Source organism: Hippocampus guttulatus, chromosome 2 (genome assembly GCF_054856545.1).
Source record: "Hippocampus guttulatus isolate MCC_2025c chromosome 2, RoL_Hgut_1.0, whole genome shotgun sequence".
Classification (NCBI taxonomy): domain Eukaryota; kingdom Metazoa; phylum Chordata; class Actinopteri; order Syngnathiformes; family Syngnathidae; genus Hippocampus; species Hippocampus guttulatus.
Window position 1 is genome coordinate 23,459,535 of NC_141262.1, and position 17,971 is coordinate 23,477,505.

General features: G+C 43.1%; 2 protein-coding genes and 1 non-coding gene across 4 annotated transcripts; 1 reads left to right on the forward strand and 2 right to left on the reverse strand.

Annotated features, from left to right (window-relative positions):
• Positions 1 to 706: 706 nt before the first annotated feature.
• On the reverse strand, positions 707 to 9,013 carry LOC147209095 (oxysterol-binding protein 1-like). Of its 2 annotated transcripts, XM_086104701.1 has the most exons (17): positions 8,690 to 9,013; positions 8,325 to 8,497; positions 7,117 to 7,325; positions 6,829 to 7,003; positions 6,288 to 6,399; positions 5,656 to 5,842; positions 5,230 to 5,347; positions 5,091 to 5,148; positions 4,205 to 4,369; positions 3,852 to 4,097; positions 3,448 to 3,568; positions 3,257 to 3,360; positions 2,894 to 2,989; positions 2,605 to 2,792; positions 2,117 to 2,352; positions 1,743 to 1,781; positions 707 to 1,641 (listed from the first exon to the last, which is right to left on the reverse strand). In XM_086104701.1, exons 2-17 carry the CDS (start codon positions 8,459 to 8,461, stop codon positions 1,499 to 1,501), a joined length of 2,334 nt encoding a protein of 777 aa, XP_085960827.1. In that variant the 5' UTR covers positions 8,462 to 8,497; positions 8,690 to 9,013; the 3' UTR covers positions 707 to 1,498. The 2 variants fall into 2 exon arrangements, with proteins under 2 accessions (XP_085960827.1, XP_085960828.1); XM_086104702.1 differs by lacking the exon at positions 1,743 to 1,781.
• A 189-nt stretch (positions 9,014 to 9,202) lies between these two features.
• Positions 9,203 to 9,291, reverse strand: trnar-ucu (transfer RNA arginine (anticodon UCU)). The gene is given in 2 exon segments: positions 9,203 to 9,238; positions 9,255 to 9,291. It is a non-coding gene; the product is annotated as a tRNA-Arg (tRNA).
• A 2,419-nt stretch (positions 9,292 to 11,710) lies between these two features.
• Positions 11,711 to 17,362, forward strand: coro1b (coronin, actin binding protein, 1B). The gene is made up of 10 exons (XM_086104703.1): positions 11,711 to 11,914; positions 11,984 to 12,106; positions 12,191 to 12,320; positions 12,617 to 12,798; positions 12,867 to 12,986; positions 13,805 to 13,909; positions 13,980 to 14,125; positions 14,203 to 14,260; positions 15,783 to 16,070; positions 16,844 to 17,362. Exons 1-10 carry the CDS (start codon positions 11,711 to 11,713, stop codon positions 16,964 to 16,966), a joined length of 1,479 nt encoding a protein of 492 aa, XP_085960829.1. The 3' UTR covers positions 16,967 to 17,362.
• The last annotated feature ends 609 nt before the right edge of the window (positions 17,363 to 17,971 follow it).

A 17,971-nucleotide genomic window follows, 5' to 3' on the forward strand; every position in this document is an offset into this window, starting at 1 on the left:
TGTATTTATCTGGGAATGATAGCAACACAAGTTAGAAAAAGAAAAGCACTGAGCCTGCTCGATAAGATCCCCCCCCCCCCCCATTATACTGTTTGCACACAGGGTACTATTGATTTAAAAGGCTAACAGAAAGCAAGCTGAGCACAGAAAGTGCGAGGGGCAATGTGACTTGCAAACAACCGTGAATAGCTGCTATGATAAAAATCAAGACAGGAAGTTGGAGTATGGAGACCGTTAAGAGTACATGGATTGGGACTGTTCATTGTGTCAATAACGATTTGACATGCTCGTTTTAACTCAGGACAACAACCTGGGCTCAGAAGGTTTCTCCGGCGCTATTATTTTCAAATGACGGCCTGGAAGCAGTTGGTATGCTAAAATAGAGCAAGATGGTAACCTGAGCGGAGAGGACACCACAACAAATCCCCAAAAATCACATTTCCGTCCATTGTCATCTACCTTGTCATCAAAACCGTCTGGGATGATTTTTTTTGTTTCTGGTCTCTCTGTGTAAACACGCAAGGTTTACACAGAGAGACAAGACTTATGATCTCGTTTCACATAAAGACGCATCATTTCAATAGCAAGGCGGGAAAACAGTAAATGGATGTGACATTTTGCTACGTGCTTTGAACGGGGTACATGTGGAATGGTGAAACATTTTTCCACATAGCATGCATAACATAATAAAAGTAATCAAAAGCTATTTGTTTGACATGACAGCATTTATTCAAGATTTCCTCGTCCTGAATACAAAATCGCAAACAATGTTGTTATGTTTCAGCCGAGCGTGAAATCTCCCTTTTTGGTGACATGAAACAACAGAAAAATGCCTCACTGTTTTCCAGACATTACTATACATTTATAAAATCAGTTTTTTTTGATTCTTTGTCTTGATTAAGTACACTTACAAACGACAAGGAAAAAAAAAGACGAAACACTTTTTTTGGTGTCACCATGTGCTTGCATATGCATTTTTTTAAAATCAGCACTGCATTTACTTTAAATGTATCTATTCTTCACACCATAAAACAAGTATTTCTCCTTAAAAAAAAAAATAATCACTTCGGCCTTCTTTTACTTCCAACCATATTAAAACCTGAGCATCCAGTTCACTCACACATTTTTCTGACAAGTGAGCACAGGTTGTCAAAGGCGAGGAGGAGAGACTATTCTATCACAGTTGAACAAGATAACACCCTGTCTCACAGCACACTCCACACACACACACCCAACCACCCAAACACACATAGTCGCACAGTAAGCGACGTGACGTTAAGACACAAATCATCAGAGAAACCAGAAATAAATTGTCTTCATAAAGGCCACCGATTGATCGCACAAATTTGAGAGATGGATGTGTAAGGAAGCACTACTCACGACAAGCTTGAGGGCCTACCACCGTCCTGGAGGTCTCTTAGAACAGAGAACCTACGGGGGAGCTTCTTCTTTTTTTTTTTTTCCTGCTTCTGTTTCTTTAACCGGGTGAAGTCGGGGGTCAAAATATGTCTGGGCAGCCCTCCCAGTGGCCGCGCTCTTTAGCTTCCCAGTAGCCGCCCTTATAGATGTGGACCTGCTCACCAGTGATTCGGTCCTGGCAGCGTTCGAACCAAAGTGCCTTGTAGTGATCATGAGGTGCGCCTGGGGAGAAAGAAAAATCTGCGTGAGTGAAGGAGCGGAAACCCCAGATGGGACGGAGGCGACTGCGTGTGAAGGAGGCAGGAGAAGGAAGGAATACTTGCTTTTCATTGATGGATCGTTTCGAGAATCCTCATCGACAGCTTTTGAAAAAGAGAATTGCAACATGGATTTTTTTTAACCCCTTACTTTACTAATCCCCTTTAGTCCCCCCCAGGATTTTACTGCCATGCGCCATATTGTAAAAGGGTTCGCAATGAAAATGGGGCACAACTTGGCAGAAAAAAAAAGCAGGTAAGAGGGTGACGAGCGATGACCGATCTGGTGTGCGTGCCCTTCAAATTCAGTAGCAATTGGACGGCTCATCTCTAAACAAAAGCCTGAAATTGGCCAAAAATAATCAGAAATGATGGAAAGAGTGCCCTATCCCGATTGGAGAGGAAGTAAAGGGTATTTTTAGAAGGAACGGGGGCCCAACCTTCATCGGGGTGGCCGGAGGCGCGCTGGCTGAGAGCCTCCCTCTCGCGCTCGCGCCGGGCGATGCGCTGCTTCTCCTCCAGCCGCTGCTTCTCACTGTTGGCCTCGTCCCAGTGACCGTCCTCCATGAGCCGCTGGTCGGGCCGGCGCCGGCTGTCCGTGGGCGCCACGGGCTCCTCGGGCTCGTTTAGAGTGAGCGCCAAGGTAGTGAAGTAGTACATGGTCTCGGCGCGTTCACTGTGGACCAGCGGAGATGACAAATCGTCCGGGTTACTTGAGTGAGGTATCCAGATGTCCTCAAAGAGAAGCTTGCACTCTAACAGAGCGTTAGTGGTGGGTGCACTTGAATAAACGCCGCACGGGAAATACATGCCTTTCTTCACGTCTACCTGTATATGGGCTTCAGAAAGCAAGGAATGTTCACCAAATTCCTCATTTGCCTTTTCTCTAATGTATGCCGTGATTCCGCTGATCTTCCCACAGACTTACGGCAGAGGGTTCTTCCGCCACACCTCTCTGGCTTTCAGGGTTTGGTAGACGGTCTTCTGTTTGCCCTCGGAGCCGTTCTCCCCGCCGCGGCTGCTTTGCATCACGCGGGAGAACTCCATCTTCTCGTCCCAGGTTCCCGACAGCACGTAGTGGGCTTTGCCGTCCTTATCCATGACCACACCGGTCACCTGAGGGGTACGATGGCAGAGCCCAGTCATCGTGAGCAGATGCCACCAAAGGAACAAAAGAACACCACGACGATGACAAAAACAAAAAATGTAATTCTCACCTTTCTGGCCACATCTCTGGAAAAGTAACTGTAAGGCGCAAATTTCAAATGGCAGCGGTCTCCTGTTGTGTGGTTCACCACATCGATCTCTCCCGACTAAGATGAGAGAGGACAGTTGTAACTATCACCGCTAGCCAGAAATGCATAAACAATAAAACGTGGAAAAAAATTTAGCTCCTTTGAATAAGTCCCCTTAGTTAAAAATTTTAACTTTAAAAATCAGGAACAAACACAGAAAAAGACAAATTCAATATCGCAATAATTCCGCCGGACAGGCGTCTGTGTTTCAACGAGACACTTGAATGTCTGTTGTGATTTTCTCAGCTTAAACATTTGGGAGAAATGGATGCTTTGGAATCTCACCTGGTCGATCCAGAGTTTCCCAACGATGATATTGTGCACTGTGGTGGTGACTTTCTTCCACGTGTAGTGATTGCTGCCCTTGTCAAAAATGGCGTGAATGGTCCCTGTTGAAATGCGAAGCGGCACGGTGATGGTTATGAACACGCCAGAAAGGAGGCGCCGCTTTGCTTCGTGTTGTCAAGCGCTCTTACCCAACGGCATGATGGAAAGATATTTGCCACGGAATTTGCTGGCGACGGTGATTTCCTGCCTAAGAGTCCAGCCGCGATCGGAGATGGCGTGATGAGCCGCGGCCGGCGGGTGATGACTGACCTGGCGGGAGCCACAAGCGCCGAGAGTATTAGTGCCGGTGAAAACTCTTAAGCACAGGTGGCAAACTGAAGACCCCGGGGTCCAGATCTGGCCGGCTGCATCATTTTATGTGGCCCGCAAAAGCAAATCAAACACGTGAACTTCCATGATGCTTCCTAAAATGTTGACCAAAATATAAAATTCTCAAATCTAATAAATATGAGAGATTTTATAAGCATTTTCTTGTTACCAAACCGCACCATTAGAGTACCGGTAACTTGAACAGTCGCCTCGGCAGACCCACCTGCTCACATATGGAGCGGTAGCCGCTCTCCCGCCGCCGGTCCAGCTCGTACGTCTCGCCCAGCAGCGGGTTGAAGGGCTTGCTCGTGCGGTGGACGGTGGTGGAGTAGGATGACACAGAGAAGGCAGCCACGTAGCACATCTGCTCCAGCGAGCTGTGGCACTTGGCCGCCTTGTCCAGCAGCTCGTGGTACTCCAGGTCCTCGGACAGACGCTGCAGCATGGAAATGGGCTCGTTGAAGTTCACCTATAGGATCAAAAGACATCACGGCTGCATGAGAAAAATACAGAAATCTTTGCAGTAACATACACGTGGAGAAAGATATACAGCAGATTGAGATCCTGGCCACTCACAGGCATGGGAATCTTGGAGAGCTCTTTGCCGATGCAGTTTTTCATGATGCTCCACAAGTTGAGCGAGTAGTTGGGCTTGTCCGGGATGCGCGTGCGCCGCTTCTTCAGCGGCAACAACTCCTGCGAGGGTGACTCCTGGTTCATGGCCAGGGGCTCCTCGTTCAGCTGACAAGGCAGAAAACATTTTAGCAGGAATCAAATAGTCACTTCATAAAAATAACACTCTTTACAGCCGGAGACTAAGTGTCGTCATAAAAAGCTCAAGAATAAAGAAGCCACTCGATGACTTCTTCAAGAGAGAAAAAAAAAAGACAACACAAATTAATACCTAGACATAGTAACCGAAGTAAAATAATTTTAGAATAAAAAGTTGTAATAATTTGAAAAAGAGAAAGGGGAAACTTGTCATGTGATATGAATAAATGTGTAATTTTACACGAGAAGAATGTAATGTAGTATGCGTCAATAAAAACCTGCTAACATTAACAATTGCAGTTGAGAGGACAAAGTTGTATTTTTGCAAGGTAAAAAAAGTTATTCTATTACAAATAAGTCAATTAGGAGTAAAAATGTGTCATTTTACAAAGATAAAACTAGTAATATTTCACAAGGTCAGAATAATAAGAAAAACTCTGAGAATAATGCCACCATTTCATGAGATGAAATTAATGGGTATAAAGTCCTCATTTTATGCCAGGAAATTTTATAAAAGGAATAACGACAATAAGAACCTAATAAAGTTGCCATTTTAAATGAGAACATATCTACACTACGCAGAATTAAGTCTGAGTAAAAATGTGTCATGTTATGAGAATAACGATCAAACTGTGCGACTCTGGTCGGACTCCGTTAGTTGAAGCGCCGCAATTAAAAAAAAGTCACTTACTGACTGATCATCCGAACACATTTCACTATTGAAACCGCTGGCATTACTGCTTGACCTTCTGGAACACAAGATGAACATTTTCACGTTAATATGAACAGCAACCACACACACCCACACCCACACACAGGGATGTACTGACTTGTGGAAGCGAGGGTCCGCAGGAACAGTGATGAACTCTGGGGCTTCTTCCACAGCGTCAAAGAACTCATTGTCGTCATCCTCATCGCTGGCCTCGCCTTTCGCTGCTGCAACGGCGCCTATCCAGGAAATCGTAATAGAAAGATACAATTGGAATTTGTTGTGGTGCTGCAAAAAAAAAAAATGTCAAATTTCAGGGATAAATGGTATCATCAAAATGAAGTGCTAATTTTTTGTTTACTAAGACAAAGTACGCTACTCTTACAAAAATAAAGTGGAAACAGCAAGAGAAATGTACTACAAACTATGTCAGTAAAATCATAATTTCCTTTAAAAAAATAATAATAATAAATTAATAAAGATAAAAAATGATATGATGGGAATTTAGTAGTGATTCTTGAAGCCACGGGCCGGCGCGCCTATTTACTCTTATTGTCAGCGGTGGCGTTGGCCTGCGCAGCAGCACCGCGGAAAGCTCGCTCCAGGTGGTTGTGTTGCTTCGCCAGCTGCTCCAGAGTCTCCTCCAGTCGCACCCGCTGCTCCCGCTCCGCCTGCAGCGCCTTCTGCCAACGCTTGCTGTGCGCCTGCGCCAGTGCCAGGAAGTCTCGGCATGCCTTCAAAGTTCCACCGGAACAAAAGTGCCATGATGCCAAAGGAACTTGTCAGTTTCAAATATTACGTCTTGATTATACACAATAAAAAGTCATGCTATGGGAAAAGCTGTTGAAAATGTTTGAACAATATCATCGGACTATTATCAGAATTGTGTTGTAATTACAAGAAAAAAAGTTAAAATATTACTAAAGTCACAGAGAATTTTTTTAATAGGTCACATAAAAGTAAAGTCTTCGTAACACAAGAATGCACTCCTACGACTTTTACATAACTAAAAATGACAAGAAAAACACCATATAGTAGGAGCAACATTGTGAATCTAATACGTCATGATTGCAACAGAAATCTTGCAAAATTTAACTTAATGTGATGGCAGCAAGCGGAGAATAATACGTTTTTTGTTTTTGCAATGGACCAGCAAAAGAAAATCAAGGGTGAACTGACATTGATCATAGCGTTGGAGGTGATGCGGAACAGCGTCGCCCTCTCTGTCACCTGACGAATTTTATCTCCCGCCTCTCCCGTCAGACGCAAATTGTCCAACTCCGACAAAGACCTGTGCCACAGTTGAGGAGTCGTGTATCATACCTTGTCACTGTTTTCATTGGCAGTCAACATTTTGTTTTAAATCCTTAAATGACCAATCACTAGTTTATCAATCTGACAAAAAAAAACAGGGGGTGGGGTGGGGGAGGGGGTATCTCAACATACGGTAAAGGTTAGTTTTGTTAGCATGTGATTGCTTCGTATGTTAGCATTACGTCAGCTGATTTTCCCAAGTTAGGTTAAATGACTTGTTTTTCATCTTCAATTTGAAATGGGAGTGGCAAGCCTCAATTGAATGTTGACAAATCTGTCCTTTTTATGTTGAATAATTTTTTTTTAAAAAACAGTCACTTTTTAATTTTTTTTTTCCATGTTGAACTGCCAACTGAAGATGAAGAAAGAAAGGCTATATGGATTGTATCGATAAAGATGGACTGACCTCTGGAGAGCTGATCCGTGTTTGGAGATGAGATCGTTGCACGTGCTCAGATCCTCCACCTTGCTGCCCAGTGTCCGCAGTGCCGACTGGACCTCGGAATTTTGCGAGCCGCCACCGCCACCTTGTCCAGAAGGTGCAGTCGGGGGCAACTGAGAGAAGTCGTCACCCGAGTCATCTGTTCACAAAGAGAGCAAGAAAAATATCAATTCCATTTCCTCGTCCCTGACCGTTGACAACTGAGAAGCTTTTGCATTATCTCAAGTGTTTTTGCTGCTTTGTTTGTTTTACCCGACTCAGTCTGAAGGCGTGCCGCTTTGGCCTTAGCCAGCTCCAATGCGGTGATCCAGCGCTGTCGCTCGACTTCACAACTGGCCTTCAGGTGATAAGTTTGCGCGCCGCCGTTAGAGATGACAAAGTTGCACGCGTCGTCCACGGTGATGGTCGCCGTCGCCAGGTTGATAGTGCCACGGCAAGTGTGGCCCATTTCCGCCTGGGTCCTGAAAATTCCAGAGGGAAAAAAAAATGACCGAAAAAGATCATGTGTTTTGAAAATGGCACATAATAGAATATTAAAATTGTAAATAATATTAAATAATATTAAATTGTAAATAACTATGTGGCCTTCAAAGTCATGAAAGATTTATGAATTTAATAAAATACAACTAGTTCAAGTTGTACCCCGCCTTATGCCCAAAGTCAGCTGGGATAGGCTCCAGCACACCCGAAACCCTCGTGAGAATAAAGCAGTTCACATAATGGATAGGTGGATTATGACAAATAATACTCCTACAATCAAAAAAGAATAATATGCGTCACCTGTGTTATGAAAGTCAACAGGGATTTAAAAAAATCATCAACATCATACATTACAAAAATAATAGGATGACAAACTATAAATATCGAAAATATCACAAAAAATGTTCAGACATTTTTTTAAAGTTTTAACATTAATGTATTAGCAAAATAAGATATATGTTCAAAATGTAGTCATTTAAGTTACAAATATAATATAGGACATATATAAATCACAATTAAAATAAAATAAATTGAGCACATGAGATCATTCTACAACAAATCAACAAAAGATGGGGCTGCAACCAACGGATTTATTAAAAAATAGGACATTATTACACACACATGCACACACAAAGCGATTATGATTCAGTTACTGGTTTGGTCAGGAACACGCATGACAAAATTTGCGAAAGTGTTGATCATTGTTTTCGGAAGCAAAAGCAGATGTTTGCAATTGTCAGAGTTAGAAAAAAACTCAAAGAAAAATGGTATGCATTACTTAACTACAGGCATTGGAGAATATGTACTGCTGGAAGCCTGGCTTTCAGAGGATTTTGACAATGTGAATGAATCATCGCTTATCCAAACAGTCGTTAATTTGCTGATCAATTACATCAAGGCTAGGTGATTCATTGTTGCACTTCTCATTCAAATACAAATTAAACTGCTGGCTTCTGCTTTGTTATTTAGCAATGTCATACCTGTAGTAGGACAACAAGCCATTACTCAAGACGAACCAGCGCCTCTGATAACCCTTGATGTAATTAGTCCACTTGAACACCCATCCCTTGTATGTGTCTCCAGCTGGGATTGGAGTGGCTGTCTTGGGCTCGGACATCACAATCCCCAGAACCCAGACACCGATGCACAGAACCTAAAAGGCACAGACACCAGGAGGGCAGGGAAGGGGGGGAAATAAAGAGTTTCAAACACTCCGGTGTAATGAGTCTCACGTTTGTGTGGCCTGACAGGTCAAAGTTCAACTAGTTGCAGTACAAATAAAACAATTTATTGTCCCGTCCATGTTCTGCTGTGCAACAAAAACACAAAAAAACGACATGTTTACCTTGACTTGTCCCTTAGTTGACAGCTCAGGCAAGCGAGTATCCAATGAAGTCACTGCTAATGTTGACACCTAGACCAGTAGCAAGTAAAGATGGCTTCTTAGCTCACGGAGGCTAACTGACCAGCAAGCTAACGTCGACAATGGGGGACAAAACGCGGCGAAAAGGGTCCAAAAAGAGGCAGCTGGCGTGGCTATAGATTAAAATGCCGCCTTCAAGTGGATGAAACATTTCTTACTAAGCGCGTGAAGAATGTCAGTTGCACAGATGCGTACAACACTAGCTAGCTACTTCTAACTAGCCTATAGTGCTAGGTGGGTCCACCCGGTGCCACTATAATTGCGCTCCGTGTAGAAACAACTCCGCAGAGCATGCGCACAGTCGCATGTAAAGTATCGACGTGGACTTTTTTTGACCAATGTTTTTTCTACTTCGGCCAGAGAAGAAAATCGATACATGCCCTCAACAGATCAGTGAAATAAATGCTGACGTATAACCAAGTATGGCTAAAAGAGCGACTCCGGTGGGACTCGAACCCACAACCTTTGAATTACTACATTACATATCTAGAAGTCCAATGCGCTGTCCATTGCGCCACGGAGCCACCTGTTGGTGACAATGATTTTAAGCTAAATATCAGCATACAGTGTGTGCAACTAGATTGCGTTTGTACCATGTTTATATAATTGGGGCAATTTACGTCATTGACGTTAACTACATCCTGCGCTGACAACCCTGTGTCGTGATTTTTTTTAAATTCTATTTTATTTGCATTACATATAGAGTCTTGGATTGCTAGTATCACTGTTACAAATATTATAGATGCATATACAAATAAGTAATATATTTTTATTTCGAACTATTCAATTATGTAACAATGGATAATCACCGAAATAAATCGATTTTTAAAATCGGACCGGCAAATCAATGCTGTTATTAAATCCAGCTTCTTTCATCTTGAGCAGCTGGCTAAGGTAAATGCCTTCCTTACTCCGCAGCACTGAGACACAGTTATCCATTCCTTCGTTACACCTCGACTGGATAGCTGAACTGTAATGCATTTATTTTGGAGTCAGGCAGTCCTCCCTCAAGCGTCTCCAGTTATCCAAAATGCTGCTGCTCGCCTCCAAACTGGAGCTCGTATGAAGGAATAATTGTGTATTTTAGGGTTAGTTATCATATATTTGCATATTATCTTTAATTTTGTGTTTTAATTTACTGTTTTCACTTTCTTTTGTTGTTGTACTATTGTTATCTTATGTTAGATGTAAAATGCTTTGTTACATTTGCAGCTGTTGTGAAATACGCTATATCAAATTGTATTGTATATAACGTATAATCACCGACCTCCAGCGGCTTCACGTCTTCGTCGCGCAAAATATACTTTGAGGTGCTTTGTGGGACATGTAGTTTAAATGAAAACAGTATGGCAAGATTTCAAACCCATAAAATGGATCAGTATGTACCATAGAGGCTACAAAACACATTTGCACAAGCACCAAATGTTACAAGAGCTCCTCATATATACATATGTCTTAATTGTTATTTTAATTAGATTTAATATCGTACATTAAACGTGCAATTATGATCGTGTTGAAGAGCTTGCCGTCTGTGGCACAAATGTGATTGGCTTGAGCGAGTCACCTGACTTAAGCTAGTTGGCCTCGCCACTATAGCTCGTGCCTGCCTCTTGTTCGATGCGCATTCCGGATCATCATCATCATCATCATCATCATCATTATCATCGTAATCCTACTCCTCAGTCTCTAGCCGAGCCGTTTTCCAGTCACAGCACAACGGCGAGGTTCTCTATCATGTCAGCGAACATGCGTAATTGCCGCTCCCAAGAACTGGCAAGATTTTTGGGAAAATGCATGCCAGTGTTTCGTGTTTTGTAGGTCGTGAACACCACTTCGGGACTCGTCAGTGGATTAAGTTACGGTTGGATTATTGGCCTGCTCTTTCTTGTTTCGCGGTTTCCTGCTAAATCGCCGAATAGAAGCCAGGTAGGCAATGAAGTACAACATTATTCGGTTTTTATGACTGCGTTTTATTATACGCATGCGCACTTGTTTTCGCCCAGCAGACAATTGGAATGGGGAACCCCGTTATTCCTTGCACCAGAACAGGAGAAACAAAAGCGCTGTTGCACAGGCCCGGTACATACTGTGGGCCCTGTTTAAATAGGAGGAGAGCAGTACCTCTGTGGACCTTTTGTCCTTCCTAGCAGTGAGCATTACTGTTATTATTTCAACGGGGGTGCAGAGTTACCAGACAAACAACTGCCCCGCACCCACTTCCATTGCACGTAACACTAGTGGACATTTAAAACAATGAAAAATAAACGTAAATGTGTATGCCATAATTACCAGGATTTGCAACGCCCAATGCAGTATACGTCACATACAGTGAGACTATATAAAATAGTCTATTGGAGGCTGTTTGTATTGCTTGTCATGTTTGTTGTGAAGTAAACACAGCTGGTCAGTAGCCACTATAAGCGGAAATATGATTTCACAATAAATACTGTCAGACCCTGCTAAAATTCTCCCTAGAGCACAGGTACCAAGTTTAGGCATGGGGGGCAGATCCGGCTCGCAAGATCATTTTATGTGGCCCGAGAAAGCAAATCTTTTGCTTCGACTTCTATGATTCTGGCTAAAATCTCCCTAAATTTCAATCTTTCATATTTAATAAATACAAATCTGCTGATATTTGCAGCATTTTTTCTTAACAAACCCGTTCACCATAACTTGAACAACTACTGTGCATTTTTTTACTTCTGATTTGAAAACATATCCATTTGTTGTGTATAATGACAGTTAAACATTTGTATGGTTTCACAGTCATAACAGCCCTCTGAGAGAAACTAACGTGGCCCGTGGTAAAAATAAGTTTGACACAGGCTGTGCGCTGATAAATTCCTGATTTTGGCTCTTCTTTGCAGCCAAGTAAATAAACATCATCGGACACTATATAAAGCAAACCTTGAGACCAGGAAGCTTCTATTCTTGACAGGCAAAATGTCTTTCCGGCGAGGTGTGGTGCGGCAGAGCAAGTTCCGCCATGTCTTCGCGCAGGCATGGAAAGCCGAGCACTGCCTGGACGACGTGCGAGTGTCGCGGGTGACGTGGGACGGCCCGCTGAGCGCCGTCAACCCCAAGTTCATGGCCGTCATCATCGAAGCGGGAGGCGGCGGGGCTTTCCTCGTGGTCCCCATCGGCAAGGTTTCCGCACGCCTCCTGCACATTTACGGATTTTACGGCGTTCTTTGACAGCACTGTCCCTGCAAACAGAGCGGCAGGATCGACCAGTCATGCCCGACGGTTTGTGGCCACGTCGCGCCAGTGTTAGATATTCAGTGGTCTCCTCATGACGACAACATCATAGCGAGCGCTTCGGAGGACTGCACCGTAAAGGTCCGTCGACCTCATCCACGTTCTTCTTGTAATTTGTCTTTGGCTGCTGCGCTGCCACATGGTTGTCGCTTCTGGTCTGTGCAGGTTTGGCAGATCCCCGACGGGGGCTTGACGGCACCAATGACCGAAGCCGTGGTCACTTTGGAGGGGCACAGTAAAAGGGTGGGCATCTTGGCCTGGCACCCGACTGCATTCAACATCCTCTTAACTGCAGGTAACAAAAACACCCTGTGAAGATTCTCATAACAGGCAACGTGAGACCGTGCAAAAAGGCCCCCGACAGTCTATGAGTTCATACATGGCTTGGTCGCCCTAATAGACACGTCCTTTAAATTTTGTTTAATTAATTTCTGAGTAGGTTTGCAGATACCGTGAGACCATGCAAAAATGAGCTAACAAACAGCCGGTTATTTCTCTAGCTGAGTAAATGAAGGCCGCTGTTGAGGACATTTGCTATCATGGCTGAAACCAGGCTTTGAGTTGACAAAGCCACGTGTGCTTCTCCCCGAGGCTGCGACAATGTGATTGTGGTGTGGAACGTCGGCACGGGGGAACTGCTGTACCAACTGGCCGACGCCCACCTGGACCTGATCTACAGTGTTAGCTGGAACAAGAACGGAAATGCCATCTGTACCGTGTGCAAGGACAAGGCGCTGCGCATCATTGACCCGCGGAGGGGCGTTGTCCTCAAGGTAGCCCGCAAAGCTCATCTGAGAGCCTTCAATTCTGACATGAAACTGACGGCCGCGTTTACTTCCAGGTGAGAGAAAAAGTCCATGACGGAACCAGACCCATGCGAGCCGTGTTCCTCTCCGACGGCAAGATCTTGACCACAGGCTTCAGCCGGATGAGTGACAGACAAGTGGCGCTATGGGATACGGTACAAGCACAAGCCTACTTGTCTTCAGTCACATGCAAAGAAGAAATATAACAAAATCACAGATTTCCCTCCCAAGTGTGTATAAGACTTTCAAATCAAGTCGCAACTTTTTATGATTTTATTTTATTTTTTTTAATTTGTCACCTCCTTGCCAGAAATGTTAAGCTAAAGCAGCCATTGTTCTGATACCTGTCAAAGTATATACTCTACAATGTATATTAGTGCCAGACAATTAATTTAAATATAATTGTGATTTCCATTTTGGCTTCTCGTGGTCATAACGATATTATAATAAAAGAAAATGTGCTGAAGGGTGGGGTGTGTTTGCAAGTCCCCACGTTGTGAAAGCACACCGAATGCACTGTGTTGCTTGCACAGCAAGCGTGTGATGTGTATGTGATTCTGGAGTACCTGAGCATGTTGTAAGCCTTTTAATGACACCCCAGTTGGACTTGAGTGTAAAGCTAAACACAGAACAAAATAAACCCCAAATTCTACATTGAAACACAACACATGCCTCATTTTAGAAAGACCATCAGTGCTAATGCTACAGTCAATGTAAAACCCCCCCACATGCTAACAGGAAATTAGCATAAACTGACAGAGCATTCTTTCAAATAACCTATAGGCAACACTGAAAGGGATAGATTTTCCTATCTGTGAAAAACGAGACCATTTTTTTTTTCCAGTAATCGCCCAGGCCTAGTGTACCGTATATGATATATCACAAAACAATTGACCTCCATCTTAGCCCAACAGTTTTCTTATTACTGAATGCACGCCCTTGAAATTTCAAGCCCCAATTCTTCGTGTTCCAGAAAGATCTCTCAGAGCCAATGGCAGTGCAGGAAATGGATACAAGCAATGGCGTTCTGATCCCCTTTTATGACCCAGATACCAACATGGTGTACCTGTTGGGCAAGGTGAGGACGTACGGTCGCGTGTTTGTATTCGGCCGGTCCGCTGTTAACGTGCTTGTCATCTGACTTCTAGGGAGACTGCACCATTCGCTACTTTGAGGTGACAGACGAATCTCCTTATGTCCACTTCCTGAGTCTATACAGCAGCAAGGAGCCCCAGAGAGGGGCGGGCTTCCTCAGTAAACGAGGGGTGGACGTCAACAAATGTGAAATTGCCAGGTAGGAATTCTGCAAGCCTGAATTTGGTTATCATGATGATGACAAACCCCAAAAAAGTGATTTCTCTTTGGTCATAGGTTCTACAAATTGCATGAAAGGAAAGTGGAGCCCATTTCAATGACCGTACCAAGAAAGGTAAAACATAATCGTTCTGCCGGTCACTAAATGCTGCTGGCAAAAATGAGTAAAGATGTACTTTGGTCTTATTTTCGTGCCCAGCGCAAGTCTAGCTCAGAGTGCTGCACTTCGATCAAATCTACCAAATATCGTATTACACCACCTGTGCCACAACCTTAGACCTGCTTTTAGGTGGTCTAAGGTCTAGTCTTCTTTGTGTCACCAAATTGTCAGGTGCGCTGAGGGGGATGTACCCTATTTTCACCATCATACGCACTGAATTAAAAGGCACATTGCCAGTTATGGTTACGGGTGCTATTTTTGTATTTAACGCATACACAAGAGGCATTGTATTATTGGACGCAGGCATGGTAAAACGTATACTACCGTAAACAATATGGTAGCATGCATACACTCGAGAGTATGTTTTTAGAAAGGCGGTGCAGTTCGGTTCTACTTTACTGAAGTATTTAACATTATTTTTCAATCCTATCCTTTCCAAGTCAACAGTATTTATAGAGCACTTTCAAACAGCCATCGCTGCATACAAAGTGCTGTACATGGAGCAATTTAACATGCACAATAAACAGTAAGACAAATCGGTAATAAAGGCGGTAGAAAGCACCAAACAGTAAAACCAAGAACAAATCTAAGTCATGCTGAGTCGAATGCCAAAGAATACAAGTGAGTTTTGAGGAGGGTTTTGAAGATGGGCAGCGAGGAGGCTTGCCGAATGTTCAGTGGGAGGTCATTCCAGAGAGAGGGACCAGCAACAGAAAAGGCTCGATCCCCTCTGAGCCTCAGTTTAGTTCTTGGTACTTCTAATAAAGTCTGGTCCACAGACCTGAGGCGTGTAGGGGCGGATGAGCTCAGAGAGGTAAGGTGGCGCGAGATTATTCAGAGATTTGAAAACAACTTTAATGTCCTCATGCTGTCTTAATTTACGTCAGCCTTTGTTCTATACAAGCAACATTTTGGCACAACATCAGTCTGTTAAGTGGGCCCGTCATCGAAGTCACACAACCGCATATACAGATTTTGGAATTTGGTGCATACGCAAGTCGAACCGCATTATTAGGTGCCCTGTCCATTTTGGAGAAAATGTAAGACTTTTAGGTGCGTCCTTTGGTCGTGAAAATACGGCAAAAGAAAATTACCTTTGTCCGACGGAATGCCAGCATGGTGCAGGATGGTCTGCCAAATTACCAGACAGACTAAACCATTTCTTACTCTGAGCGCATATGCGCCTGTCTGCAAAAATAGACCCCTATGTGTCGTCAGTTAAGAATTTTGGAACCGATTAAGTCACTTATCTATTGCTACTGCGTTAGATAAAAGAATATAAATAAAAATAAATAAAAGTATTTGATCCAGTTTTAAGGGAAAAACGGCAAAAATAATATGACCAATATGACAGGCCTCTTCATAGCGCTCACTAGTTTAGTCAAGACAATGTGTGCATTAATTTATTATTTTTTTAATTACCGCATCCATGTGTGGACACCAAGTCTTTTGTGCTTGTTTGTTCTGGCTTGTGCAGTCTGATCTCTTCCAAGGGGACCTTTACCCGGACACGGCCGGCTTAGAGCCCGCGCTACTGGCCGACGAATGGATTGCCGGCAGGGACGCGCCGCCTTTGCTGGTGTCCCTAAGCGGAGGCTATGCAGCGCCGCCGTCCAAGCACCGTGACACGCTCAGAAGCAAGCCCAAGATGGCCTCGCAGGACTCCGCACCGGCGGCGGCCCCCGTCGCCAAGGAGCCCGAGGACGATCAACCACATGCTGCCACCGGGGAAACGGGCGGCAACACAGAGAGGCCAAAGCGAGAGGTGTGTCACAACTTGTTACTTTTCTTGTTGTACTTAAGTTTAAAAAATAAAAGAAAGATTGAGCTCAAAATGCTGGGTAGCCATTTTAATCCAACAATTTCCCTTTTTCCTCATGTGTGTATGGAGAATATTATAGTTAACTATATAGTCCATCCATCCATCCTTTCTCTGATCCTCTTTATCCTCACAAGGGTCACGGGGCGTGCTGGAGCCTATCCCAGCTGTCTTCGGGCAGTAGGTGGGGGTGTCCCCCAGAGGTCGACCCGCTAACCACTGGACCACCGGGCCGCCCAGTTATACTATAGCAAACCAACAAAATAACTCAAACTGAATAAACATGTGTACGAATGAAATAAAATGAAAAACTACAATTCATAAAAAGAAAATTAAGTGAAACTACATCCTATGTTTACAAAACTAAATGAAAGTAATTATAACTATAACGAAAAGGGCGTAAATGTATTGATTTTGATATTGCTGTATGTTGTTACAAAAGAAGGAAGGCCAAATAGTTCACTTTACTTCATTGCACCACACTTAGTGACTTTTTTTTTATCCTGCAATCGACAGATACTACATATTTAAAAAACACACACACACACACACAACTAAAGCTAATACTAAAACTAATAAAAACTAAATTACAATAAAACATTTTCGGGGCAGTGGGGAAAGAATAAAAAACAAACACGCTCTAAAAAGTAATTAAAACCACGGCAAACAGGAGGTTTGTTTTATCGGAAAGCGCTAATAGACGTTGCGTTTGTTTGCAGGACGACATTCTGAACGAGCTGCTGTCGGAGATGAAGGCACTGCGTGCCGTGGTGCTCGCTCAGAGCCAGCGCATCGAGTTGTTGGAGAGGCAGTTGGCTCGCATCGAGGACGGCGACGTATGAACGAACGCCTTTCGCTCTCCCGTAGAAGAACAACCTCTAGGGCTATTTAATCAAGTAGTTGAACGCTGCTGAACTGTAATCAAATCCAAGACCTCAATTTTACCATGTAGCGCGTAACCTCATCTGATACGACATTCTATGATTTAAGGCTTGTGGAAGAAGAAAAATCCGACTGTGAAGACTAGCTGATGAGTTTTGTGATTTTAGATCTTGGTGTCAGATGAACGTGGATTTTCTTGTATGGCTGATCAAGATTTTTTTTTTTTTTTTGCTTTTATTTAGATTTTGATTGATTTGTTACGCAGTCTGTTGTACATTCCCAACTTGATGCACTGATCACAACACTTTGGATGTGTTTGTAGCAAATGGAATAAAGTGTCATTTGTATTCACGCAACTGCTTTCTGGTCTTTTTGGCGTGGAATAGGGGTCAGGTCATTTTGAAATATTTTTTAAGAAAACAAGGGCGGAAAAATCAATATAATATGAATGAAAGAGTGATCAAAAAAAAATTATAAAAAAATTTAGCTGCATCTTGTAACATGACAACTTAGTTGTAAAAATAAACGTCTTCATTCTGTTTGTAAAACTTGCTGCAAAATTACAAGTTAATAATATGACCTAATTAACAAACAAAAAATCCCGTGAAATTACATTTCTTTTAATAGTTGGAGTTCATTCTTGTAACATTACGACTTGTTAATGAAATGTTCTTATTCTTATGACATTACACTTTCTTGATATCACTTTGTTTTCTGACAATTTTTCCTTTTTTTAAATCATCGTATGTATTTGATTAAATCTAATTCAAAATCACAACACTTGATCATCCAAACTGCCGTATCAGTTTTTGATATTAACTTCTACAGTATTTCTGAACACTCTTCCTCTTTCTATAAATATTCTATGTGCTGTATTTGGTATTTCTCCGCCTCATCCCTCCTTCAAATCAGCTTGCATTTTCCGCCTCCCCTCATTCTCACATATTCGAAACAAGTCAAGTCCA

Excerpts from the sequence above, each read along its gene's own strand:
- LOC147209095 (XM_086104701.1), bottom strand. The coding sequence starts at position 8,461 with ATGTCCGAGCCCAAGACAGCCACTCCAATCCCAGCTGGAGACACATAC. Across the intron at positions 7,326-8,324 it reads GGCTTGTTGTCCTACTACAG|GACCCAGGCGGAAATGGGCC; the intron begins GTATGACATTGC and ends TGGAATTTTCAG. Across the intron at positions 2,990-3,256 it reads GGAAACTCTGGATCGACCAG|TCGGGAGAGATCGATGTGGT; the intron begins GTGAGATTCCAA and ends CTCTCATCTTAG.
- coro1b (XM_086104703.1), top strand. The coding sequence starts at position 11,711 with ATGTCTTTCCGGCGAGGTGTGGTGCGGCAGAGCAAGTTCCGCCATGTC. Across the intron at positions 11,915-11,983 it reads TCGTGGTCCCCATCGGCAAG|AGCGGCAGGATCGACCAGTC; the intron begins GTTTCCGCACGC and ends CCCTGCAAACAG. Across the intron at positions 16,071-16,843 it reads CAGAGAGGCCAAAGCGAGAG|GACGACATTCTGAACGAGCT; the intron begins GTGTGTCACAAC and ends GTTTGTTTGCAG.